At 37.0% G+C, this 27,221-nt stretch overlaps 1 protein-coding gene across 1 annotated transcript; it reads left to right on the plus strand.

The window, feature by feature from the left end:
• LOC137032394 (adhesion G protein-coupled receptor E3-like) lies at positions 1–27,111 on the plus strand. The gene is made up of 15 exons (XM_067404150.1): positions 1–133; positions 218–274; positions 4,089–4,457; positions 9,586–9,617; positions 11,037–11,108; positions 11,246–11,444; positions 19,741–19,857; positions 20,002–20,183; positions 20,286–20,447; positions 20,523–20,729; positions 24,300–24,532; positions 24,725–24,791; positions 24,876–24,967; positions 25,049–25,211; positions 27,052–27,111. Exons 1-15 carry the CDS (start codon positions 1–3, stop codon positions 27,109–27,111), a joined length of 2,145 nt encoding a protein of 714 aa, XP_067260251.1.
• The last annotated feature ends 110 nt before the right edge of the window (positions 27,112–27,221 follow it).

Below are 27,221 nucleotides of genomic sequence, written 5' to 3' on the forward strand. Positions count from 1 at the left end.
ATGTCTGTGGTCACGCTTTACAATTACTGCTGCTATTACGGCTCTTTTCCCATTAGAGTCAAAGCCTGTCCAGGCAATTATTATGTCTATGAGCTGGTTAGTCCACCTCTCTGTAATTTAGCATACTGTGCAGGTAATTATATACTCATGAGCTCTTTCTACACATTCATCATATTTGTGTTTCTGTTCATTAATCACTGTTCATCCAAACTTTCAGACACTGGCAGCGTTAACACCATCTCTCCATCTGTGACACCAGTGACCATCTCAACTGGTAATGTAACACACTGTGTCTCTTTTGGCTTTTTTCTGAATGTTTTCTAATATATTTACTAGGGGTGTAACGGTACACAAAAATGGCGGTTTGGGATCTCGGTTTTGAAGTCACGGTTCGGTACGGGTTCAGTACAGCAGGGTGAGAAAAAAAAAAAAAACAGTGTCTCTGTCTTTAAATGTATTCAATTAAAATTGCATTTTTCTTCAGGATAAAAAAAAAAAAAAAAAAATCTGTTAGGGAGCCCTTACTTGCACATTACTATAATGAAGGTTACTTCATTAAAAAGCTACTCATTCTGTAGTAGTGAAGTGGAGGGGATGATTGTGTTCACTCGCGCTCCAGATAGCAACATTGTGTCGGCCCAGATCCGGCCCACATCTGGCACATGTGGCATGATAATCTGGCCCACATGCTGCAATGAATTATGGTCCTTGTATGGGCCGCTTCTGTTTGCCAGATCTGAGCCACAAGCAGGCCACAGCAATGCCACATGTCAGCCAAGAGCAAAGAAATAAACCAGATCTGGCCCTAATCTGAGCCACAAAATCTGTGTGCATTAAGTATTAGAGTCATCTCAGCCTTAATAAACCTGTTAACAAGCAGAATCACAGAAGGAAAGAAGAGAACAGAGAAAGAGACAAGCAGAAACACAAGAACTACAACTGACTTCAGCCACAGCCTTCGATGAAATCAACTGAAGATGAAAGACATTAAATCTCTGAAGATCTGATTAAACAACTCCACAAACAGCATTACCAGCTTCACTTATTACTAACCAGACTGACTTTATTTCTGTCAGACGTCTACAGAAGTTGTTATTGAGAATTAACAGAGGTTTAACTCTAATGTGTTTCATTTGAAGTCACCATAATGGTGAATAGTGTTTCCATTAGTTGGGCTCTTAACTCTTACTGTATTTTTGTCTTTTCTGTTAATGTGTTTGTGTAACACATTTGCAGTAAGAAGGAAGTTAACGCAAAATGACAAGGTGTTGATGGTTGTCTGTTGATTGTTTTGTGGTCATCATGAAATGGTCTGATGTCATTTGAATCTAACAATTGTATTGTGCTATTAATACATTTACATTATAAACCCTGTGTTACTACAGAAAGTTAATTTAACATGACCTAGATCCATTTCGCAGGCTATTTCATGATGACCACAAAACAATCAACAGACACTATTCACTATTATGGTGACTTCAAATGAAAGTTAAACGCCTGTTAATTCTCAATAACTTTTGTAGATGTCTAACATAAATAAAGTCAATCTGGTGAGTAATACGTGAAGCTGGTAATGCTGTTTGTGGAGTTGTTTGATCAGATCTTGAGAGATTTAATGTCTTTTATCTTCAGTTGATTTCATGTAAGGCTGTGGCTGAAGTCAGTAGTAGTTCTTGTGTTTCTGCTTGTCTCTTTTTCTGTTCTCTTCTTTCAGTGATTCTGCTTGATAACAGGCTTATTAAGGCTGAGATGACTCCATAGTTAATATACACAGATTTTGTGGCTCAGATAAGGTCCAGTTCTGGTTTATTTCTTTGCTCTTGGCTGACATGTGGCATTGCTGTGGCCTGCTATCAGGGCCACGATCTGGCAAACAGAAGCGGCCCACACAAGGACCGTAATTCATTGCAGCATGTGGGCCAGATCATCATGCCACATGAGCCAGATGTGGGCTGACACAATGTTGCTATCAAGTCAAGTCAAGTCACCTTACTGTTGAATATCAAATGTCAAGTCAAATGTCAAGTGTCCCCAACTTAGCAAGCCAAAGGCGACAGCGGCAAGGAACCCAAACTCCAACAGGTGACATCAGGTGCAAAAAAAACTGGCAAATAGGTGTAAAAATGGAGAAAAAAACCTTGGGAGAAACCAGGCTTAGTCGGGGGGCCAGTTCTCCTCTGGGTATTCCCTTCTTAAATAAAATTGCACCACTGTGGCCTTAGTGGCTCAGATGCCAGGAGTTTATGGAGACTCATATGTTTCCTTAAAGCCCTTAACAGATCAGTGATAATGTTTACACAGCTGAGATATATCAGGAGCTCAGGGACAGATGTTCTTGATTGCTGCTGTAATGCAGAGTTTTGATGATCAGGTGTTGTTGGTTATGTTTTCAGATAATCATCATTTGATCTGAATCACTGAACTCATTTAGAGCTCAATCTCTGAGTTAGATTTATATTATTGATTACAGCAGCACCGTGATTCTACAGCAGAAGATCAACTTTTTTTCAGTATAATCTGAAGGTTTTTGCAAAAGGTGTTCTGATTAAAAAAAAAAAAAAAAATGTTTACAGACACAGACATCAAGAATCAGCCTGTGAATCTCAACAGTGGTAACCATCAAAAAGCATGCTGAAGTGCATTCTGGGAGCCACCAATCAAAATGAATCCATGGCTCCCATCATGCATTGCTGCTTAAATAAATTATAAGCTTCATTGTCTTAGTAATTTATTTATTTTTTTCTAATTTTCAGAGTTGATCTGTTGATCAGAATATGTTGATTGTCACCGTTGTTGAGATTCACAGGCTGATACTTGATGTCTGTGTGTGCCTTTTTTTTTTTTTTTTTTTTTTCAGAACAGCTTTTGAGAAATCCTTTAGATTATATTGAAGAAGCTTCATTACCTCATTAACTTAAACACTGCTTCAGTGGGTGGAATAAAAAATATGGCAGGACTTTTACTTTCCAACCCTTGGACTTTACACCTCTGAGCATTAGTAATCCTAGAGACATTCAAGTATGTTTGATCAGGGTTGTAGATAAACTGTGCAGGACAGCTGCTGCACTCCAGGACCAGTGTATAGGATTTAAACATGGGAATAGTCAGATTTTCATGATATGACCCCTTTTAATAAAGAGATTTTGCTTTAATTTTATGTTTTTTTGTTTATCAGGCGTTGCTGCTAGTCATTTGACTATTTTATCTTGTGCTTTGTTATTGTATTAATTTGATTTTTTTTTTAAATTTAATGTAATTTAAGAAAAAAATGAATTACTGTAATTTGTCATCAGTGTCATAATACATAAAACAACAACTGAGTTGTTAATTCTGAGATAATTTTACAGTTTTGACAAATTAAAATAACATGTGGAAAAAAAATCCCAGTAATTTTCTGTAAAATTAGGATTTTTTATTTTAGAAATGTTTAATGTTTATATTTTTTCTCATTTTGATACACTGTGGTAAATTTAAACATGGATATTTATTCTTATTCTACATGTATTTACAGACTTTTCATGAAGGGTTAGGTCATGAATATTTGCCTCCGAAGTCATGGACATGTATTGGTAGAAATGTATGAACCCTGTAGATGTTCTCAGGTGTTGCTGGCTGTCATTCACAATGTACAGTATAGTTCTGAATATGGTACACTTTATTGTCAAACACAATTCTCATTGTGTTTTCAATTATAAAGAACTATAAAATACAGAAATTCTGCTCTCATTTAGAGCAGAGCCTGTTGATCAGCCGCTGTGATGGAATGACATGTCTGATTCATCCACCCTGTACAGATGATGCATGAAGCTTTAGTCATAGAGTTCATAGGCCTGTTATGATTGGCCAGATTCAGAAACACATCTGATGGGACTTCTTTTTTTTTCATCAGTTTATTTTGGCTTAAAAATAGGGATTTACAAATATGTGACCATTTTCAAATGCAGGAAATGTAAACATTTTAAAACTGGTGACAACTTTTTGCATTTTGGACACTTTGTTCATATCAATTAAGTCATGCATTTGGGAATTGTATTTTGTGAATATATTTATATTGACACTACTTCATATTGGTGTTTATCTCTCTGCAGACCCCTGCTACAACTACACTGTGCTGAACGATACATGGAGATCAACCAGTAATACGTATGATTCATTCAGGAGGTGTGACACCTCTGTCACCTGGAGCGGCTGGTATCGCTTTGTTATTCAGGGCTGGAATGCTTATATCCCAGACACGTGTGTTGCTCAGTATAGCTGTGGCACTGATATCACACTGTGGATACGTGGTGGACACCCAACAGTTGAGGATGGAGTCGTCACTCGAGATGTCTGCGGTCACTGGAACAATTACTGCTGCTTTTTCGGGTCTTATCCCATTAAAGTCAAAGCCTGTCCAGGCAATTACTATGTCTATGAGCTGGTTAAACCAACTGTCTGCAGTTCAACATATTGTGCAGGTAATTGTATTTACATGAGCTTTTTCTACACATACATGATGTCTGTGTTTATATTTAAGCAACTGTTTTTAACACTGATAATAATCAGAAATGTTTCTTGAGCAGCAAATCAGCATATTACACTCTTAGAAAGGATGTTAAAACTGACTCAAACTGTGTTAATTCTTACACATCAACGGGTGTGTTTAGGGACAACGCTTGTTGTGTTAATTCTGACACATTCATTGAGTCAATGATTTTAACACAGTGAATGTGTCAGGAAGGTTAACCAGAGGTGTAGTCAAGACCAGACCCTCCAAGACCGAGACCAAGACCATTCAAGAGGGAAGTTAATGAGATAATTAAGTCATTAATCAAGCATTAGTGATGAACACCTGCTGAATCATTGAAGGAAAGAGGAAAACAACAACAAAATAAAACACCTGTGCTAATTCTGAACATGAAGATCAAATTTGCAATGATCTTTTTGTCAAAAAAGAAAAAGGAAAAAAAAAAAAGTCTTACACGTCTATGCTTGTGTTTTGGGACAACACTTGTGTTAATTTTGATTCATTCACTGTGTCAAACACAGACATTAAGAACGTGTCAAAAAGCATTTGTTAAAAAACAACTCAGATTTGCTAAATTCTTACACATCAGTGTGTGAGTTTAGGGACAACACTCATTGTGTTAATTTTGACACATTCATTGAGTCAATGATTTTAACACAGTAAATGTGTCAGGAAGGTGATCTGATGATAAGCAAAATCAAAGGAGAAAATCACAATTTTAAGTTACCATCATGGAGATCGGCGTTTGCTTTAGTTGAGCTCTTGACCCTTGACTTTTTTATAAAAAGTCTTGTTTGGGCTGTTGTAGCTGCGTTTTAACCGCCAGACAAACAAAGAGAAAAAAATAATCGGGTGGTGTTGGTTATGTTTTCACATAATCATTATTTGATCTGAATCACTGAACTCATTTAGAGTCCAATCTCTGAGTTAGATTTACATTATTGATTACAGCAGCACTGTGATTCTACAGCAGAAGATCAGCTTTAACAAGTTAAGTTCTGGTGTTGAATGGTCTTGTTTTGGTCTTGGAAGGTCTGATCTCGACCATACATCTTGAATGGTCTTGGTTTTGGAGGTCTGATCTTCACCTCTGAAATGAACACAAAGTTGTGTAATATTAACACATTACAGGTGTTCTTGGCTGCACAGATTGTGTTGATGCTGTGAACAAATACACAGGTTGCGTTCATTTTAAAACTACACATAATGGGTCGCATTCATGAAACATTTGTAAATATATGAGTAAATATGTGAGTGATTTGCGCGTAAAGAGACCTTACCGAAAACTCTTCTCCTGATTCACAAATACTTCGTAAATGTCAGATGAGATAGTGAAATGTGTGTGTGTGTTAATGAATTCCAATCAGTAGTAAATGGGACGCACATGCACGCTCATTAAATTCGACTGACAACTATATATATATATATATATGGGCATCATATTATGACACCAAACAAAGGATTTCAACATGTCTTCTCAAAAGTGAATGAAAAAGAAAAAATTCTCAGATGCAGAAATTGAAGTTTTATTATCAGAAGTTAATTCAAAACGCAATATTTTATTTTCAAGCATACATAGTGGCATATCAGGTCCTAAAAAAAAGGAAGCATATTACAAATGCTGTTAATGGAGTTTCATCTGTTAATCGAACAGTCCCAGAAGTGAAAAAAAATTGGTTCGACATGAAGCTTGACTGCAAAAAAACGATTTTTTCTTGTTTTTCGGTTACATCGTCAATGGATATTTGCCATTTTCTCCCCCTTTTTTTCAATTTTACTTTTGCTAAATTATGACTTTAGAAACAATCATTTGAACAAATGAAATCTAACAGATTTTCTGTTTTTCCATTTTCCGTCTTTCCATTTGCGCCGTGACTGTACCATTAGCACGGGGGTGTGGCCGCGGACTACTATCATTTCATTGATGTAACTGTTTTATTTACACTGCATGCATGTTGAGGGGTAGTTTAAAAGACTGAACACAGATGACCTTTTTCACCTGAAGTGCTATCATTTTTATTATTAATATATTAACTGTGCTAAATATAAGGTAGTCCGGACTGGCCATCCTGAGCAGCTGGGAAAAGTGAAATCCCGGTGGCTTGGCTGATTTGGCACATTGTCCAGCTTGTCTGTATTTACTTATTCGTTATTGTTTATTAATATACAGTATGCCCTTGGTCAGGGGTGCATTTTACTTGGTAGGCTACAGTACAACCATGAGATCCCAGTTCATTTTCAGTGGGATAGGTAGCAGATGGAGGGCACACTCTTAAAACAGAAAACAACCTGTGTTATATCTTAACACATCCGTGTGTCTAGTTAAGGACAACACATTTTGTGTTACTTTTTTTTAACTCAACCAGTGTGTTATTCTTCTTAACACAGGCAATGTGTTAAAATATTTAACACACTAATGTGACATAAATCACACAATTTGTGTCATAGATGTGCTATTTTTGACCAGTTAAAATGAATGCAATACACACTCTTAGAAAGGATGTGTTAAAACTGACTCTAAATGTGTTAAATTCATCAGTGTGTGAGTTTAGGGACAACACTTAATTCTGCTGTTAATTCTGTTAACACTGTTAATTCTGACACATTCACTGAGTCAATGATTTTAACACAGTAAATGTGTCATGAAGGTGATCTGCTGTTAACAAGCAGAATCAAATGAGAAAATCACAATTGTTAAGTTACCATCATGGAGATGAGTGTTTGCTTTAGTTGGGCTCTTGACCCTTGACTTTATTAATCTTAGATTTTTTTCATTTTGAGACACATAGATCAAGAATCAGCCTGTGAATCTCAACAGCGGTGAGAATAATAAAGCATGTTGCAGTGCATTCTGGGAGCCACCAATCAAAATTTATCAATGGCTCCCATCATGCATTGCTGCATGAATAAATTATGAGCTGAATTGTCTTAGTAATTTCCTTTATTCACACTATTTTTTTTTTCTGTTTTTATGTGCCTTTTTAGTAGCTTGTTTTCTAATGTGATCTGTTGATCAGAATATGTTGCTTGTCACCGTTGTTGAGATTCACAGACTGATTCTTGATGTCTGTGTGTCTGATTTTTTTTTTTTTGATCAAAACAACTTTTTAAGAAATACCTTTGAATTATATAGAAAAAGCTGATCTTTTGCTATAATGTAGTGATGGGTAGATTGAAGCTTTGTGTAACACTGAAGCAGTTGAAGCAAATGTGCGGTAATGTGTAGGCTTCGAAACACTCTGACACACTTCCACGGTGACCTCTAGTGGTCAGAACCATGCAAATGCAACAAAGCTCAGGCCAAACATGCATTAAAATTACCCCTTTACAAATGTATTGCAAAAGTTTTATTGAAAGTAATATCAAACGCAATTAACTAGTCATCTAATAAGATTAAATATAGAGTGTCTGTATAATATTTGTTCTTTTATCAATTATCAAGGCTTGTTTCTCTCTTCCATGGTTCAAGCCAAACAGGCAAATAAGAGATTAATAACTACCATTATTCATTTTAATTATTCTAATGTCTAATTAAAACATCTACAAATGTATAAAAAGGGTAAAGCCATAGGGTAAAGCCCACAGACACTTGTTCAGTAGGGAATCTGCATGATTCATGGGTCCACTTTATCATCGCCCTCTACCGGTGAACCATTGAAATTTACAAATGTTTTCAAACGTTTCGAAACAGTGATGACGTAATGAAGCCTCGTTAACTGGAATCACGTGACTTTGGCAGTTTGATACACGTTCCGAATCACTGATTTGAAATAAAAGAAGCAGCGTTTTGAAATTGACCATCACTACAATAATCTATAATCAATAATAAATCAGTAAATCTAACTCAGAGATTGAGCTCTAAATGAGTTCAGGTCAAATAATGATTACGTGAAAACATAACAAACACCATCTGATTATCTTTACTTATCTGTGTTATAACAGTTACAACAGCCAAACGAAATCTAATATTAAAAAGTCAAGGGTCAAGAGCTCAACTAAAGCAAAAACTCATCTCCATGATGGTAACTTAAAATTGTGAATTTCTCCTTTGATTCTGCTTGTTAACAGCAGATCACCTTCCTGACACATTTACTGTGTTAAAATCATTACACAATGAATGTGTCAAAATGAACACAAGTTATCCACCAATGAAGAAAGAGGCACAAACTTGCTTAACAGCTTGTGGAGTGACGTAGCATCAATGTGATTGGATGAGAGTTAACACATGTTGTGTTGGACACAGTGTTGTTTCTCTCTTTCTCTCTCTCTCTCTCTCTCTCTACACATGATCAACTTAAATTGACAAAAAAATAAATGTGTTATTAATTAACACATCCTTATATATGACTTGGCAATTTTATGGGCAATTTTAAGGCTTGGTCAGGCAAATTGGCAAATATATTTAATTGGTAAATATATTTACATTTTATTTATTTTCATTTGTCATTGATATTCATTATCATCGTTATTTTTTATTATTATTTTTTTTCAGCTGTTACTAACATCAGTGCAACCTTTCCAACAGCCACACCAGTGACGACCCCAGCTGGTAATGTAGTCTGATGTTTCCTCTGTTGGATTGTGTTTTGGCTGAATGTTTGTGGATCTGTAGAATTGAACATGTGTGAGTGTGTTTCTAGGTAAATATAAGGAATAAGTGTGTTATGTTTTTTAAACATTTTTTTTAATAGACTGAGCTAAGATAGATTTAGATTTTATGTCCATATATGGGAAAAAAGAGGCAACTTCTCTTCATTCCCACCTTTATGGTCACATCCATCATTTTACTTTTGATAATTGCTTTCTTTAAAAATCTGACTGCTGCTAATCTAATAATATTGTTTAACACAGTGATTCTTACTGATAGTTTTATGTGCTGGTAATATGAGTTTTGATCCTAATGGAGCAACATTATAACAGCCTTAAATTGAGACACTGACTTTCACTCTGGACTAAGTTCAAAATAATAAAACACTACAAATGGATACAAGGACTGAGATTATATTCCAAAGTTTTTGTCTGACCCTGCTGAATATTCATTTGCAGATTGTCTTCATTCTGATTTCTGTCATTGGCAGGTATAAATATAACACTGCAGGACGGATGCACCGTAAGTTGAGTTTCTGAAATTGAAGTTTTAGAGTTGAACTCACAGCTCCTATCAATAGTCATGTTGCCATTCATGTATTTAATGCAAATTTTGGGATATTGCATACAATTATGTGATTACTAAACTAATCAGTTTCATCACACAGCATCTAAAATTCTGTTTTAGTAATTCTGAAATGCCTGTCATCAAAAGGATAGTAGGATTACCTCCCAAACCTGTTACAAACAATCATAAACATCAGGCATCCAAACAAAAGATGACATGACAGCATTTATTTTTGTGTTTCATGTCTGGTTGCAGCAGCTTCCATTTTTATTATTGAAGTGCTGAGCCAGTTTTTCAGGAACTGGCAAATGTTGCTCTCTAGAATACATGGAATGGAAATGGTGCACTATAAGAAGAAATGTGTAGAAAAATGACACATATTATGTGTAACACTCTAGTTTATATATTTTGTGTCAATATTGAATAACAATGTGTTGGAATAATGTAATTGTTTTACACATATTATGTGTAGTTTTAAAATTAACACAACCTGTGTATTTGTTCACAACATCAACACAATCTGTGCAGCCAAGAACACCTGTAATGTGTTAATATTACACATTTACACAACGTTGTGTTCATTTCAGAGGTGAAGACCAGTCCTCCAAAAACCAAGACCATTCAAGACCAGAGGTGTGGACGAAACCAGACCTTCCAAGACCAAAACAAGTCCATTCAATCAAGATAATTCATTAATCGTGTGACTATTGAACATTCATGACGAGCACCTTATGTTAACAAGTAGAATCACCAAAGAAGAAAACCACAATTTTAAGTCTACATCATGGAGATCAGGGTTTGCTTTAGTTGTGCCCTTGTCCCTTGACTTTTTAATATTACATTTTGTTTGGCTGCTGTAACTGAGTTATTAGAGAGAAGTCATTAACTTCCCTCTTGAATGGTCTTGGTCTCGGTCTTGGAGGGTCTGGTCTTGACTACACCTCTGGTTAACCTTCCTGACACATTCACTGTGTTAAAATCATCAATGTGTCAGAATTAACACAACAAGTGTTGTCTCTAAACTCACCCATTGATGTGTAAAAATTTAACACAGTTTGAGTCAGTTTTAACACATCCTTTCTAAGAGTGTGATATTTTATTTTTATTTATTTATTTTTTTTTTTGCTCAAGTTAAATTTGCATCTTTGGATTAGAAACAGCTAATTAGTCCAAAGAGTAGTGTAATTAAATGTGCATATCTGTTATGTGAAATATGAATGTGCTTTTCTGTTTATTGTTGATAGATTTGTGTTGTGTGTCTGTACTAACATCACAGTGTTCTTCAGTACAGTAACAATACATGTTTGGTTCCCTGTTAATCTTGAAAAACATGATCAAACTCAACAAATACTGCTTTCACAATTGGGATTTCAGAGTCCGAACTGTTTCCAAAATCTACTTGAGCAGATCGAGAACATCTCTACATCTCAAGTGCTTTCTGTGACTGTAAGTCTTCAAGAGAAAAATTATAAAATCAAATATTTGTCAGTTACATAATGTAGATAATTGATTGACAAAACAGTGCTGACTTCTTGGCTCTGTTGACATTTACTGTGACTTTATTTATCTGATCAATAAACTAGACTGTGACAAACATTTTGACTATGGCCTTCAACGCTTCAGAGAACATTTTAGAGTCATCATCATCATCATCATCAGTCAGCCCAGCTGAACTCGCCTCCCAAGGAAACAGTATGTTAAAAACCAGCGAGAAACTCATCTCTACATTGGTGAAGCCGACAGACACAAGTGGCAATATCAGTTTTACTCTTGATGCTGTGGGTAAGTGGAAAAACAGTTATTAGTTGGTGTTACATCTCCCTATTAATGTTGTTTAGAGTACACTGTTAGACCAACAGCCAAATTCTGACAGTAACAAACAATTTTCCATTAAAACAGTAATATACTGTAGAAAATCCATTCTGGGTAATATTTGTCATTTTTGAGAAAATAGCCTACAGGAATATACTGAGTTGACATTGTAAAAAAAAGCCCAGCAAGGTCTTTTGAACGGTGTAATACTGGCAACACTGTTGATTGTACAGTTATTTACTGTAAACTACAGTATGTTACTGTAAAGATACCATGCACTAAATTAAAACTCTTACAACTTTAACCCTTTCAACTCCACAGGAACCTCCTCTAGTGTCCACACTACAAAGAGTAAAATTAACATTGATGCTGTGTTGCAATAATTAAGTTTTACATATTTAAGTGATGATTGAGCATTTATGATGAACACCTGCTGTTAACAAGCAGACTCACTAAAGAGAAGAGGAACAACAAGAACAGAAAAAAAGAGACGAAGAAGCAGAAACACAATAACTACAACTAACTTCCAGCCATTACACATTATTACACTTATTACTGTCCAGATTGACTTTATTTCTACAGATCTTATTGAGAATTAACAGAAGTTTAGATGTTGATGTTTAATTGAAAATGTTTGGATTGATGTCACCATTAAGGAGATCAGCATTTGATTTAGTTGAGCTCTTGACCTTTGCCTTAACAGTTTGTACAAGCCACATTTGTTATGGCAGAAACAAATGTGAGAAAAGAAGTGATCATTGAGAATTGATAGTTATGTATTGAGGAAGATATAGAGTTTTCTTCACTGAATTCATACCATGTTTAATCTCTTGAATTACATTATTAACAGACTAAAATTTTACATTATCACCACTGTGAAACAGTAAGAGTTCCAACAACAATCAGTTACAACAAAGGATTTTTTTAAACACCATGTGCAAAAACAAAGCTACAGCATCATATAGATACACACAGATACCAAAAATCAGCACATTAATCCATCAATGGTGGCAATAAAAAAGACCATTCAGATGTATAATTTATTCATGCTGCATTGCATGTTGGGAGTTTTGTACTATGCTGGCACCCATCATGCACTGTGACATAAAACTTCTAAATGTCACCATTGTTGAGATTCTTATTCTGATTGTTGATGTCTGTGTGTGTCTAAGTGATGCAGGAGCTCAACATGTTTTATGCACTATATGGCTTCAATATATAAAGAACTGATTAACTGATGATTAAATCATTGTTTGATCTTATACTGTTGAATCACAAACATGATATAATCAATAAATATAAAGTCAAAATACCCATGAAATCAAAGAATAGACACTAGTGATGGGAAGTTATTATCATTTTACTGACTCGGACTTTTGAGTCTCATTCAGCAAAATGAACAAATTTTTTTTCGAGTCATTTCGTTCATTTCAGCAAAATGTGATTAAAATGTTATGTGTTACTTCCCCAACACATCTACTACTTAAGCAAACGTTGATCACTGTCACGGTAAACACAAAGACAAAAGGTAGATCCAAGTGCAGCAGAGATTTATTAAAGGGTAATCCAAAAACGTAATCCACAGAGCAGGCAAGGGTCAAAGTCCATGAAATCAGTCCAAACAAACAGGTACAAAATAACACAAAGAAAAACCAAAACAGACAACCAGGGAATCAGGAGACACATGAAATTAAACAACAAACCACAACCAAAGACAGAAACAGCTCAATATAAATAGACAGACAATAATGACATGATACAATACAGCTGGGTGTAATGACATTGGATAATGAGTCCGGTGAGTGTGTATGGGAATTGTAGTCCATGTAACAGGTGGAAATGAGAGTCCGGGATGGAGTGCCCTCTAGTGGCTGAGAGGGCACTCTTACTGGTGATCATGACAATCACACTACAAACAATACAAAACTACAATGCTATAATATACAGAAATGATTCATTCATTCTTTACCTGGGTCTTCAGTTTATGATAAGCTCACCTCACCTCTTGTCTGACAAGGCTTCGGGTTTAAGTCATTCCTTAATCACGTGACAGACCAATACATTTACATTTATTCATTTGGCAGACACTTTTGTCCCAAGCGACTTACAAGTGAGGAATACAACAAGCGAGTATTCATGACGAGGCAAATAGACAAGAAGTGCTCACAATAAAAGTTATAGGCAGTGCTCAGAGTATCATAAGCTACAATAGAGAGGAAGTGAAAGGATAGGGATAAGAATTTTTTTTTTTTTTTTTTTTAAGATGAGGTTAAGTACTCATGAAAGAGATGATTTTTCAACTTTTGAATGTTGCCAGGGATTCAGCATTCCGGATGAAGGCAGGAAGATCATTCCACCAGCAAGGGACAGTGAATGAGAATGTCCTGGAGAGTGATTTCGTGCCTCTCTGTGACGGTACCACAAGCCTTCGCTCCTTTGAAGACCGTAGGCTTCTGGTAAGAGTGTAGACTTGTAAGAGTGAGTGGAAGTAGGAGGGTGCTGAGCCTGTGGTAGATCTGTAAGCAAGCGTCAATGCCTTGAATTTGATGCGAGCAGCGATTGGTAGCCTGTGTAGAGAGATGAAGAGAGGTGTGACGTTTGGGCTTGTTAAAGACAAGATGTGCTGCAGCGTTCTGAATCATTTGTAGAGGTTTGATTGTGCATGATGGCAGTCCAGCGAGAAGAGCATTGCAATAATCAAGCCTAAAAATGACCAGAGCCTGGACCAGAAGTTGTGTTGCATGTTCTGTTAGAAAGGACCTGATTTTCCTGATGTTGAATAGTGCAAATCTGCATGACCGAGCTGTCTTTGCAATGTGGTCTTTGAAGGACAGTTGGTCATCAAGGATTACTCCAAGATTTCTGGCCGAAATTGATGGAGTAAGCGAGAATGTGCTAAGCTGAATGCTGAAATCACTATTTAGAGTCGGATTGGCAGGAAAGACGAGAAACTCAGTCTTAGCCAGGTTGAGTTGTAGATGATGTTCTTTCATCCATGCCGAGATGTCCGCCAGACTTGAGATTTGTGCAGCTTGAGATTTGTGCAGCTACTCAGGGATCGTCTGGATGGAATGAAAGGAAGAGTTGTGTGTCATCAGCATAGCAATGGTAGGAGAAACCATGTGCCTGGATGATGGGAACAAGTGATGTAGTGTAATTGGAGAAGAGGATAGGCCCAAGCACTGAACCCTGAGGAACCCCTTGTGGTCAGTTGATGAGCTTTGGATACCTCCCCTCTCCAGGCAACCCTGAAAGACCTTTCTGTGAGATAAGATTAGGCTTCAAGAGAGAGGGATTCTGAAGCATATGGCTTCTCTAGATGAATGTTTTTATCGCCAAAAACTACAAGTGGGCTACCATCCTCTGGGAATGAGGACAGCAGCATGTCCAGTTCTTCTACAACGGTACTAAGTTGGCCTGGGGGGCGATAAATTACTACGATATGAATTTTGACAGGAATTGAGATTGTAATAGCATGAAACTAAAAAGAATTGTAGTTGCACAGAGAGGAATGAGTTGAGTATTTCCAAGTGTCAGAAATGAGAAAACCAGTGGCCCCACCCCTCCCAGACTGGCGAGGGGTATGAGAGAAAGTGTTAGAGAGAGTGGCAGGGGTTGCTGAGTCCTCTGGACGAATCCAGGTCTCAGTCAAGCCCAAGATATTAAGAGAAGAATTAGTAGCAAAGGCTGGAATGAAGTCAGCTTTGTTAACTGCTGACTGACAATTCCATAGACCCACAAAGACAGAGAGATGAGTGTTAGTGTTAGAAGAGGAGTAAACGGAGCAGGTTAGAAGCATTGCGCTGCCTTTTACGTGGGTTAGTGGAGCGTTACCGAGAGACAACAGGAATGTGTTGAAAGCACATGCTGAGGAAGAAGGAAAAGTGTGAAAGGAAGGAAGAAACTTAAGTGCCTACCGGTGTCGTTGCTCGGTGGAGTCGCACAGGTAGAGTCGAAGGTCTTTACCCAAGTCGGTCTTCACACAAGGAGGCTGAACGCTCAGCGTGCACACACAATTAATATACTGCTTATTAACACGTGATTGAAAACAGGCAGGCCCACCTTGCAAATTAGCATTGCAAAAGCCTAAACCCGTGAATGGCTGCAAACCGAAACTAACTAAAGGCGTACAAACACTCCTGTTATTCTAAACAAGTACAATTAAAATACAATTATAGTCAAGGTAGAAAATAGGACAAACACAGATACAAAATAAATCCTTCCTAGCAGCAAAGAATAAACTAAGCAACTGACCCAGAAAAGATATTAAGCAAAACACTTACGTGCTCTTGCCGTCACCACTGCCAGCTCGCTAGTCCTATATGCTAAACCAATGCAGTCTGAGCCGGAAAGAGAATTGATTAGTTCATTTCATGAGTCTTTCGGGTTTTTGAGTCGTTCCTTAAAGGTGCCCTAGATTAAAAAATTGAATTTACCTCGGTATAGTTAAATAACAAGAGTTCAGTACATGGAAAGACATACAGTGAGTCTCAAACTCCATTTTTTCCTCCTTCTTATATAAATCTCATTTGTTTAAAAGACCACCGAAGAACAGGCGAATCTCAACACCGACTGTTACGTAACAGTCGGGGTGAACGCCCCCAATATTTGCATATGCCAGCCCATGTTCCCAACATTATGAAAAGCATTAGACAAGGGCAGAACGTCTGGATGTGCACAGCTGAATGAACAGACTAGGTAAGCAAGCAAGGACAATAGCAAAAAATTGCAGATGGAGCAATAATAACTGACATGATTCATGATAACATGATATTTTTAGTGATATTTGTAAATTGTCTTTCTAAATCTATTGTACTGTTAAATGTGGTTAAAGTTACCATCGTTTCTTACTGTATTCAAGGAGACAAAAGCCGTCGCTATTTTCATTTTAAACACTTGCAGTCTGTATAATTCATAAACACAACTTCATTCTTTATAAATCTCTCCAACAGTGTAGCATTAGCCGTTAGCCACAGAGCACAGCCTCAAACTCATTCAGAATCAAATGTAAACATCAAAATAAACATTGTACTTATGCGATTAGACATTCTGCATGACAAACACTTTGTACAGATCCATTTTGAGGGTTAAATTAGCTGTTTGAACTTTTTTTATGTTGTTTAAGGCAAGCACGAGCTCCGTGGGCGTGGAGCACGAGATTTAAAGGGCCACACACCTTGAATCGGCTCATTTCTAATTATGCCCCAAAACAGGCAGTTGAATGAATTAAAAAAAATCTATGGGGTATTTTGAGCTGAAACTTCACAGACACATTCAGGGGACACCTTAGACTTATATTACATCTTTTAAAAAAAGTTCTAGGGCACCTTTAATCATGTGACAAAAAAAATAACACAAGCAAGAACAAATTTTAAACCAAGCACGGCAATTTTCATTTTACAATGATCTTCCCTCTCTCTGTGCTCGCGCGCCTTTGTGTTTATGAGAGAGAGACACTGAGACAACGGTACTTTTAAATGCATAAATAACTAATGTGGTAGTTTTCATACAAAATAGTAGGTACATAATTAGGTACTTTAGTTAGTATTAACACAATAACGCGACACATGTAGGCTATACGTTTCTATAGAATAAATTAATAAACGCCTGTTTCTCCAGACTCGCGCTTGTCAGTCAGTCACACATCACAACATTTTCATAATCACTAAGCCATATAGCGATTTCAATTTTATTTAGATTTGTTGTTCAGCATTACTTTAGCATTTTATAACCGTTTCCCTTAAGGAGTCAGAAGTACCATGACTGCTGTACTGTCCTCGCTTGAGAATTCAGTCACTGTCAGACGGTGGGAGTGGAAGGAGGGATCGAGCGGAATTTCAATTTGAAGTCTCTTTTTATTGATAGGCCGTACGCATTTGTCAGTCATCCCCGCTTGCTATTTGGGAAAATGAACCCAGCGCTATGATTGGTCGAACTCTTTCTTTTGCTGGATTTGATTACTATGCGTGCACAGAGGACAGGTTTTTGTGTAGTACAGAGCGACAAATCGTACGAGTGTACTTTGAGGTCAAAATGCGTACCCGCTAGGCAAAATGCGTACATGTTGGCAGGTCTGTATTCATTGTGGCTCAGTCAGTTGTAGTTCTTGTGTTTCTGCTCATCCTCTTTTTTTTTTTTCTGGTCTTGTTTCTCTGTCCTTCAGTGATTCTGCTTATCAGGTGTTCATCAGTGTCTGAACTGAACATTTTCAATAAAACATCAACATCTTGTTAATGTTAATTTTTAATTTTCAAAAACTTCTGTTGATGAATGAAAGAAATAAAGTGATCTGATTAGTAATAAGTGAAGCTGGTAATACTGTTTGTGGAGTTGTTTAATCATCCACAGCAAAATCCCCAGTGTTAAATTAACACCCCAAAGTGTACATATGAGTCCATCTTACCGGGTGTTAAAGTAACACTGAAGCAGTGTTAAAGTTAATAAGATAATTAATTAATTGATTGAGTGATGATTGACAATTAGTGGTGACACCTGATGTTAATAAGCAGAATCACTGAAGGAAAGAAAAAAAGTGTCATTTAATGTTTTATGGAATGTTTCATTACAAGTCACCATGAAAGAGGTCAGTGTTTGTTTTAGTTGGGCTCTTGATGCTTTACTTTTTGTAATTAGTTTTTCTCTGGCTGCTCCAACTTTGTGTTTGTAAAGCACATTTGTTATGGTCAGAGAACATATGATCTGGTCACAATATGTTTTGATGATAATATTATCATCATGTAATGGCCTGATGTCGTTTAGAGGCTAATTCTCTGACTGTATGCTTGATGTGTAGCTTTAGTATTAATGATTGTAGTCCTGTGATTTTACAGCTAGACATCCAACAGCAATATGAACAATTAAAAAAAAAAATTCTGTGCACAGAAGCTTCAGTGTTTAAACACACACAGACATCAAGAGTCAGCATATGATTCTCAAGAACGGTGACGATAAATAAATACAAAATACTGACAAACAGATCAACTCTGAACATCACAAAACAAGCTACTGTCACAACAAAACAACAGCGAAATGGGAGGCATGGATGAGTTATGATCATCATGCACTGCAACATGAAGCATTTTGTTGGATTGTCACCATTGTTTAGGGTCCTAAGATGATTCTTGATGTCTGTATTTGTGTGTGTTCCTTTTTTTTTTTTTTCAGATTATAGAAGCTCTGCTGAATCTTAAGCTGTAACAGAGATTTACTATAAAGAAATAATAATATAACATCTATATGACAGGTTAACAATGCTGGACATTACCAATGAATCAGGTCATTTCATGATGAGAATGTCATCATCAAAACACAAACATCATGACTGGGACTGTGCTTCCCAAAGCTTAAATTAATCATCAACTTTGCCTTACAACACTTTTGGGAAATACAGCCCAGATCATATTTTCTCTGGCAATAAAGGCGGGCGTACACGGTGCGAATTCTGATGGTCGGAAGATCGTATGTTCACGCTCAAGTCACGAGTGAGTTTATCTGAAAATCGTGCGGAGTGATATACAACACGGTTTTTCGACCTGCCGATTTCTGAAGCAATCGCACAAAGTTGTGTGTGTGTGTGTGTGTCAGCATGTGAGCAGAGCGCGGGCTCAAATCAGAATACCCTTTGTGACATGCTGGATAGAAAATAGGCCTATGTGAAATACGTTTTTTTTTTTTTTTTCTCATTGAATATAGTTGTTCAAGCCATTAGTTGACTAATCACATTTAATCAACATCAACATGTTACATCATTTTGAAGCAAAAATTATAGTCTACAACTTCCAATACCCAGAAGTCTTGTGAACACATATTTGATTTTTTTTTGTATTATTTGTATTTCAGTGACTTAATTTTTTTTTTTTTTTTTTTTTTTCAATAACCAAGCATAAACGTTATTCCTATGTATACATGTATACATACATGTTCCTCACATATCATGGTAGCCTAGTTTGTGCTGAATGCAGTGTAATGACACTTTTTCCATTAATATGTTTATGAACAACTGAAAAATAGAAAGACACACAAAGAGAAAATATGATCAGATGTTGGTTATGTTTTCACATAATCATTATTTGATCTGAATCACTGAACTCATTTAGAGCTCAATCTCTGAGTTAGATTTACATTATTGATTACAGCAGAACTGTGATTCTACAGCAGAAGATCTGCATTGTCTTTTGTGCAAACTGAATGATTTAATTGTACTTTCATAAAAAATTAACTATTGTAAATAAATTAATATAGCACACAACTGCTTGTTTTTAATCAGAGGGACGAGTCTTCATGGTTGGACCAAATGTTGCATTAAATAAAATCCCTCGACTTGACACAACAAATTCTTCTGTGGACATCGATCTCATTGGGATCGCCAAGAACAACAATGAAAGTATGTGAAATGTCTCTGTAGGATTAAAAAAATCTTAGAAAGAAATGTCATATCATTGTCACTAAACCACATTTGCTTTTTTTATTTTTTGTTGATGTTGTTTTATTATTGTATTGCATGTAAGCTTCTGTTTCTGTCACACAGGATCAGCTGCTGTGGCTTTCATGAGCTTCAACACAATGGAGAATCTACTGAAGCCCGACTTCTTCAACACATCAAATGACACGATTAAAACCATGATGTCCACTGTGATCTCAGCTACTCTTCCCAAAACCACCAACACTAAACTCACCAAACCAGTCAACTTCACCCTCAAACACATCAGAGTGAGAGACTGAAATGTGCTTCTGTCCAACCTGAGAACTGATGAACATCTGAAAACATCTAATATTCAGTCTTGTAATATTTTCTTCATGTTCTTTCTGCAGGAGTTCGACCCCAGCGGTTCTCTGTCCTGTGTGTACTGGAATATCAGCGAGTGGATTGTAGATGGTTGTTCTGTTTTAGAGACCAACAGCAGCTACACTGTGTGTTCCTGTGTTCATCTGTCGACATTCGCTCTCATCATGCAAACCAGCAGACCACCAGAGGTACGAGAACATTTATAGTGACCACTGAAGAACAGCACAGATTTGGCACTCATGTATTCTGACATGTTTTCTCAGAGCGACTCACTGCTGGATGTGTTGAATTTGGTGTGTGTGATCGTGGGGCTGGTGTTCTTCAGTTTGGCCCTGTTGACCTTTGCCCTTTGTCAGTGGAGTCCTGGAGTGAATAATGTGGCTCGAATCAACATCTGCATCAGTCTTCTGCTGGCTCACCTTCTGTTCCTGCTCACACAACAGTTCCTGAGCCTCATACGCCCTCATCAGGTGAGAATGATGAAGGAGCCCTACAGCTCAGCACAGCCACACTGAGGGTGTTTCCACTGTCGGGCCAAAAGTGAGCGTGCTAGTGCATGCCAGGGCCAGTCACGTTTCCACTGTGATGTCTGGGGCTTGATCGGGCCTCATCGGGACTTCCTCTGGGCCAACATGAAGGGGTTTTTGGTCGTCGAATACTTTGGTCCAAAGCAGGCCAGCTGGGGCTTTAGGAGTGGTCATGAACAAAGGCAGAGTTTACCTGAGTCAGGAGAGGGTCAACCTGCTGCTCATTTCTCATGTTATATCAGCCACACTGTTAGACCTTGCCGGGCTTTTTTTTTTACAGTAAAATACTGGCAAAACTGTTGCCAGTTATGTACTGCAATCTACAGTATAGGGTGTGATTTAGAACACAGCTTCTGAGTGTCGACTTTGAGCGATGTTAACTCACAGTATATTCCTGTAGGCTATTTTCTTGAAAATGACAAATATTACCCAGAATGTATTATTTTCTACAGTATATTACTGTTTTAATGGAAAATGGTTTGTTGCTGTCAAAATGTGGCCTTTTTTCTACAGCAAGGTCTAACAGTGCAGCTAACTTCAACATTTAAGACATTTGAAACAATTTTCAGTCCAAAACTCACTTTCAGGCACCAGTGAATGTTGTTCCTTGAGATCTGATGGGGATTATGATCATCATATGAGGCAGAAATATTTAAAGAGTTTGGTTCCAAAACACGGCATTTTTAAAAAAATGAGTTTCCGCCAAAATCAGTATTGTATCTGGTTGATACAATAATCCAATGTACTCGGCAAATGTGCTTATTTTAATCGTGTGGTGGCGGCAGTTACTCTTTAATCAGTAATAACAAATGGAGACATAATTAATTTATAACATTAACAAGATGACTCGTTGAATTTATTTTGGGAGCGACGGCTGAATGTATTTTTATTTATTATTTAAGTATTCGCAAAGTTCAGAGGCTGTCATATAAGTGAATCAACTTACTTTGTGTATTTTCAATATGGAAAATAACTTTTATACTGATGGATTAATTGTATTTTGAAAAAAAAAAGTGTCATGGATTTATTGCATTTTGGGGGGAAGAAAATCTGTTTTTATCACAAACCTTTTAAAGTCAAGTCAAGTCAAGTCACCTTTATTGATATATAGCGCTTTTTACAATGCAGATTGTGTCAAAGCAGCTTTACATTGATTACTGGTACATAATTTGGCTGCACAGCAGCTCTTAAATAATAGTCAGAGGTGGAGATTCCAGGGGTCAGAAAGTAAAAGTCCTGCCATATTTTTATTCCACCCACTGAAGCATTAATGAGATAAATAAGTGATTAATTGAGTGATAATTGAGCATTATTGAAGACACCTGATGATAACAAGCAGAATCACCAAAGGAGAAAATCACAATTTTTAAGTTACCATCATTGAGGTCAGGGTTTGTTTTAGTTGAGCTCTTGATCCTTGACTTTTTAATATTAGATTTTGTTTGGGCACTTTTAACTGCATTAAAACCAACCAGACAAGCAAAGTTAAAAGATGACCAGGTGTTGTTGATTATGTTTTTTTTTTTTACATAGTCATTATTTGATCTGAATCACTGAACTCATTTAGAGCCCAATCTCTGAGTTAGATTTACATTATTGATTACAGCAGAACTGTGATTCTACAGAAGATCAGCTTTTACAATACACTTTTTTTTTAAGAGTTCTGATTTTTTTTTAAAAAAAGCAGAGCTCATTTAAACACACAGACATCAAGTATCATCCTGTGAATCTCAACAGTGGTGGCCATCATAAAGCATGTTGCAGTGCATTCTGGGAGCCACCAATCAAAATTCATCCATGGCTTCCATCATGCATTGCTGCATGAATAAATTATGAGCTTAATTGTCTTAGTAATTTCATTTATTCTCACTATTAAAAATTTGCTGTTTTTCTGTGACTTTTAGTAGCTTGTTTTCTAATGTTCAGAGTTGATCTGTTGATCAGAATATGTTGCTTGTCACCGTTGTTGAGATTCACAGGCTGATTCTTGATGTCTGTGTGTGCCTAATTTTTTTTTTTTTATTTGTGATAAGGACACCTTTTTTTTTAAAAAAAAAATCTGTATTGTATAAGCTGATCTTCTGCAGTATCACAGTGCTGCTGTAATCAATAATGTAAAACTAACTCAGAGATTGAGCTCTAAATTAGTTCAGTGATTCAGATCAAATAACGTTTATGTACAAACTTAACCAACACCTGATCATCTTTTAATTTTGCTTGTCTGGTTGGTTTTAATGCAGTTAAAACTGCCCAAACAAAATCTAATATTAAAAAGTCAAGGATCAAGAGCTCAACTAAAACAAACCCTGACCTCGATGATGGTGGCTTAAAAATAGTGATTTTCTCCTTTGGTGATTCTGCTTGTTATCATCAGGTGTCTTCAATAATGCTCAATCATCACTCAATTTATCACTTAATTATCTCATTAATGCTTCAGTGGGTGGAATAAAAATATGGCAGGACTTTTACTTTCTGACCCCTGGAATCTCCACCTCTGATAATAGTGTCAATGCAGGCAGATCAGAAGCACTGTTGAATAAATGTCAAAAATACTGTTGAATATCAAATGTCAAGTGTCCCCAACTAAGCAAGCCAAAGGCGACCTCTTCATATCTAGATTTGAATTTTTAATGTTTTTATAACCGAAAGATGCTATGTGAAATTTTGAAACAGAAAATAGTGGTTTTCATCTTGCCACTTTCTTGGTGAAGAAAACACATTTTGATCAAAATGGATTTAAAGCGTTTTGGAACCAAACACTTCATATGTGATGCTACACATATGATTATGGAAATTACCAGAGACTGCATAAGGAACCTAGACAAATCATATATGATTATAATCATGTATTTATTAGGTTTAATATTTTATCTGTCTCTTCCCTGTGCCTTTGTTGATACTGGACTAATGTATCCGCAAATGTCATAAAAAAACACGCACTCCGGTTAACTAAAAAAACTCTGTTTTCTGACTAGAAGGATAATAGTATAATGACATGGTAGAGATCTCTCAAACCTCCTCAGATCACATAATTTTGTGGAAAAATAATAGAAATGCTCTCTCTTTACAAGGAAATGTGACGACTTAATGGAGAAAACTCTTAATGGAGTTGTTTTCGGCTACTGACACAAATTAATTTATAAATTACTGTCACTGTAACATTTTTTATTGTAATACACTGGTCAAATATCGATGCTGGAGTTGTAAGTTCACTTCCGTCCAAAAGTTCACTTCTGTCACGCTCATTTTGCAATCTAGCTAGTTTTCAGTCATCTAATGAAACGGTGAGGTTTTGTGATGTCGTCACATAGAAAACCTGTTAAGGACAGGTTTTAGGGTAGGGCTGCGGGGCTACTGGCCAGACAGAGGAAACGCAACTTGATTTTGGCTTCGGTGCTTGAGGTCCAAAGCTATTGTCCCCCGTCCGGCACTTTGTTAGCCCTGGCTCATAATGGCCCGACTGTGGAAAAGTGGCTACTGAGAATCATCATAACCGTCTCTCTTGGTCTCCAGGTGTCGTGTGTCGTGATATCAGGTGTGCTGCACTTCCTCTTTCTCTCTGGCTTTGTGTGGATGTTCATTGAAGCTGTGCTGCTCTTCATCTGTGTGAAGAACCTATCACAGATCAGCTCCAAAAAGAGGGAGGTGCTTAGCAGTGGATTCCTCTGTGTGATTGGATATACGGTTGCTCTGGTTGTGGTGGGCGTGTCTGTCGGGCTGCTTCCTGAAGGCTACGGCAGCGAACAGTGAGTTAGTGTTTAAAATTAATTTGATTAGAAGGAAATAAAGTGGCTCAGAGCTTTAGTGACATTTCTGCCATCTGATAAAAGTACAGCTTTACATACACTATAAATACAAACATAATTAAAGAGATAAGTCAACACCTGAAATAGTATTTTTTACAAATTAATTTAGATCTTGTGTTTTCCTCTAAACAGCTGCTGGATTAACATGGATAAAGGTTTTATCTGGAGTTTTCTGGGTCCTGTTTGTGTCATACTAGCAGTAAGCACATTTCTTATTTCTCATGATTTTAATTTATATTAAAGGGAAAACAAGGTGATTAAGTATTCATTTTCTACTTTTCAGTTAAACATGATTCTCTTCATTTGCATCACCATCAGGCTGAACTCAACTCTCAAAAATCTGAACGCTGAAGTTTCACAGATGAAACAAACCAAGTAAACATTATGATTTGATCAATCCATAGAAAAATATATGTAGTCAATAGTGACACATTAACTCTCTCTGTTCCTCTACAGGATTATGGTATTTAAAACACTTGCTCAGTTTGTGGTTCTTGGTTGTTCCTGGATTCTGGGTTTCTTCACTAATGGCAGTAAGGTGTTGGAGATCCTCTTCCTGATCTTGAACTCCCAGCAGGGAACCTTCATCTTCCTGGTCTGTTGTGTCCTCAATAATGAGGTCAATCTTCTCTCAATTTGCTTCCATGTTCGTCAAAACTGAATATGAAAGACTAGTACAGTTGTTTTCATGGAGTTCCTGTCATTTTGTCAATCCATGTCTTTTATAGAGAAATGTCTGTTACTACTCTTCCATTTCCTTCATGTGATGGAATCAAAGTCCCTTTAAGACAAGTCATTTCACTCAGCGGCCATCTTTGAAACACCTCTTGGGCATCCAAGTGCAGCTTCTCTTTAAATGAGGAAACATCAAAAAGCTGTTTTCCAAGCTTTCAATTAAATTTCATATTTGAAATCACCAATAAAATCTGACAACAACTGTCTAATACATTTTGTTTCTAAATGCTCAAATCATGACCAAAAACAGTATTTTTCAGGCTGAATCAAGCTAATGCGTATGCGCAGTCCTAAATGTGCGTTTCTTATGCCTCATTTCGGAGGCGAGCATCTGACCAGAGCTTCTAACGGCCGCTGCAGTGACGTGATGACTTTACCAATCAGCGATTGTCTCTCATTTAGAAGGCGGGACTTAATCCGCCATATTGCACGTTGCACTTTCTCCCATTCAAAATAATAATATGAGTGACGTGTCTTGTGTTATTCTATGGCCGCCATTTTGGATTTTCGATCAGCGAGTGTACGCATACACTTCCAGTTTCGCTTTATGCCGGTGCAGAGTGCCGGGGAGAGCTGAAATTGATCTCTTATAGTTGTTTATAGAATCTGTTATATCACTTAAAAACAATTAAGATATATAGTTACAATGACATGAGTTCGAATAAATTAACGAACTTATGGTGCATACGCATATACAATGACAATATTTTTATATAATATAATTTAGGGTGGATAGTGTGCACATTGAGACACACCATCTTCTCTTTAAAAGTTCTCTAAGCGATCCTGAGTGGAGTAACTTCCTGTTGACGTTTGAAGTGTTGTCAAACAAAACAGAGGCTAGCTAGACCCTCCGTCCGCCTCCCCCCCCCCCTCCCATCCGTGCTTCCTGAAACAGTCATGAATGTGCATTTAAAATCATTCTTGTCGGTTATTGGCTGGAGCATGTTTATTATGTTTCGTGGTCCAGGCTGCACCAGTTTGTTTTTGTTGCCGTTTTTGGAGCTTGTGGCGACTACAGAGACCGCGTTTTTTTACAGTGAGTTCAGGGGACAGGCAGCTAGCGGATAGTGAGGAGATGTTTGCTGTATGTGACAAAAAATGTTTTGGCCTAAAAACGCGTGACATCGCTTAGAGGACCTTTAATCAAAAAGAATCTATTATATCTAGCCAAGTTTCATATTTAAGTTTCTTCCAGCACCAAATGCAAGCATCGCTAAGACCAGAGGGGCACAAGCGGAAGTAACCATGCGCACATAGCTGCAGCTCACCGGCGCCATCTTGTGCACCTAGTCCAATGTCTTTGGTAGAATGTTTAAGTTTTAAGATTTAAAACTATTTAAACTCCTACTGTCAGAAATTCAATTTTAAACAGACACTTTCTGTCTCTCTGTATGTCTGACTGCATGGCATTATTGCTTTCAAACTCCAAAATGACTTTAAACTTTTAGGCCTGGCTTTCTCAAGCTGTTTTCCATTTTGTCTATTTTCCATTTCCCCCTATTTAGTTCAGCCATTTTATGATCCTGCTCTATATAGGAAAACCATTTCACTCTCTCAAGAAACAGTATATGGAAGTAAAGTATCAGTGTTTACTTTAGAAAGTCTCTTAAAACACATTTTTTTGTTACCTGTTTATTACAATTCCACTATGATTGATGAGTTTCAGAGGTTAAATTGATGTCATGAAGTCACTCAGCTCCTCTCGCCTCATTCTTGTACAGATCAGACAGCAGTACAGGAAGTTCTTCAGATGTATTTGCTGTGGACGCAAACAACACTGAGGACTACAGCATCATCTTCAGGAAATGAAAAGTACTGCTCAAGTGCCATTAATATATAGGTGATGTTGTCATGATTCCAGCCTGTATTTTCCTGTCTCATGGTTAAGGAC

Source organism: Chanodichthys erythropterus, chromosome 12 (genome assembly GCF_024489055.1).
Source record: "Chanodichthys erythropterus isolate Z2021 chromosome 12, ASM2448905v1, whole genome shotgun sequence".
Classification (NCBI taxonomy): domain Eukaryota; kingdom Metazoa; phylum Chordata; class Actinopteri; order Cypriniformes; family Xenocyprididae; genus Chanodichthys; species Chanodichthys erythropterus.

Excerpts from the sequence above, each read along its gene's own strand:
- LOC137032394 (XM_067404150.1), top strand. The coding sequence starts at position 1 with ATGTCTGTGGTCACGCTTTACAATTACTGCTGCTATTACGGCTCTTTT. Across the intron at positions 4,458-9,585 it reads CAGTTCAACATATTGTGCAG|GTATAAATATAACACTGCAG; the intron begins GTAATTGTATTT and ends TGTCATTGGCAG. Across the intron at positions 20,184-20,285 it reads TCACCCTCAAACACATCAGA|GAGTTCGACCCCAGCGGTTC; the intron begins GTGAGAGACTGA and ends TTCTTTCTGCAG.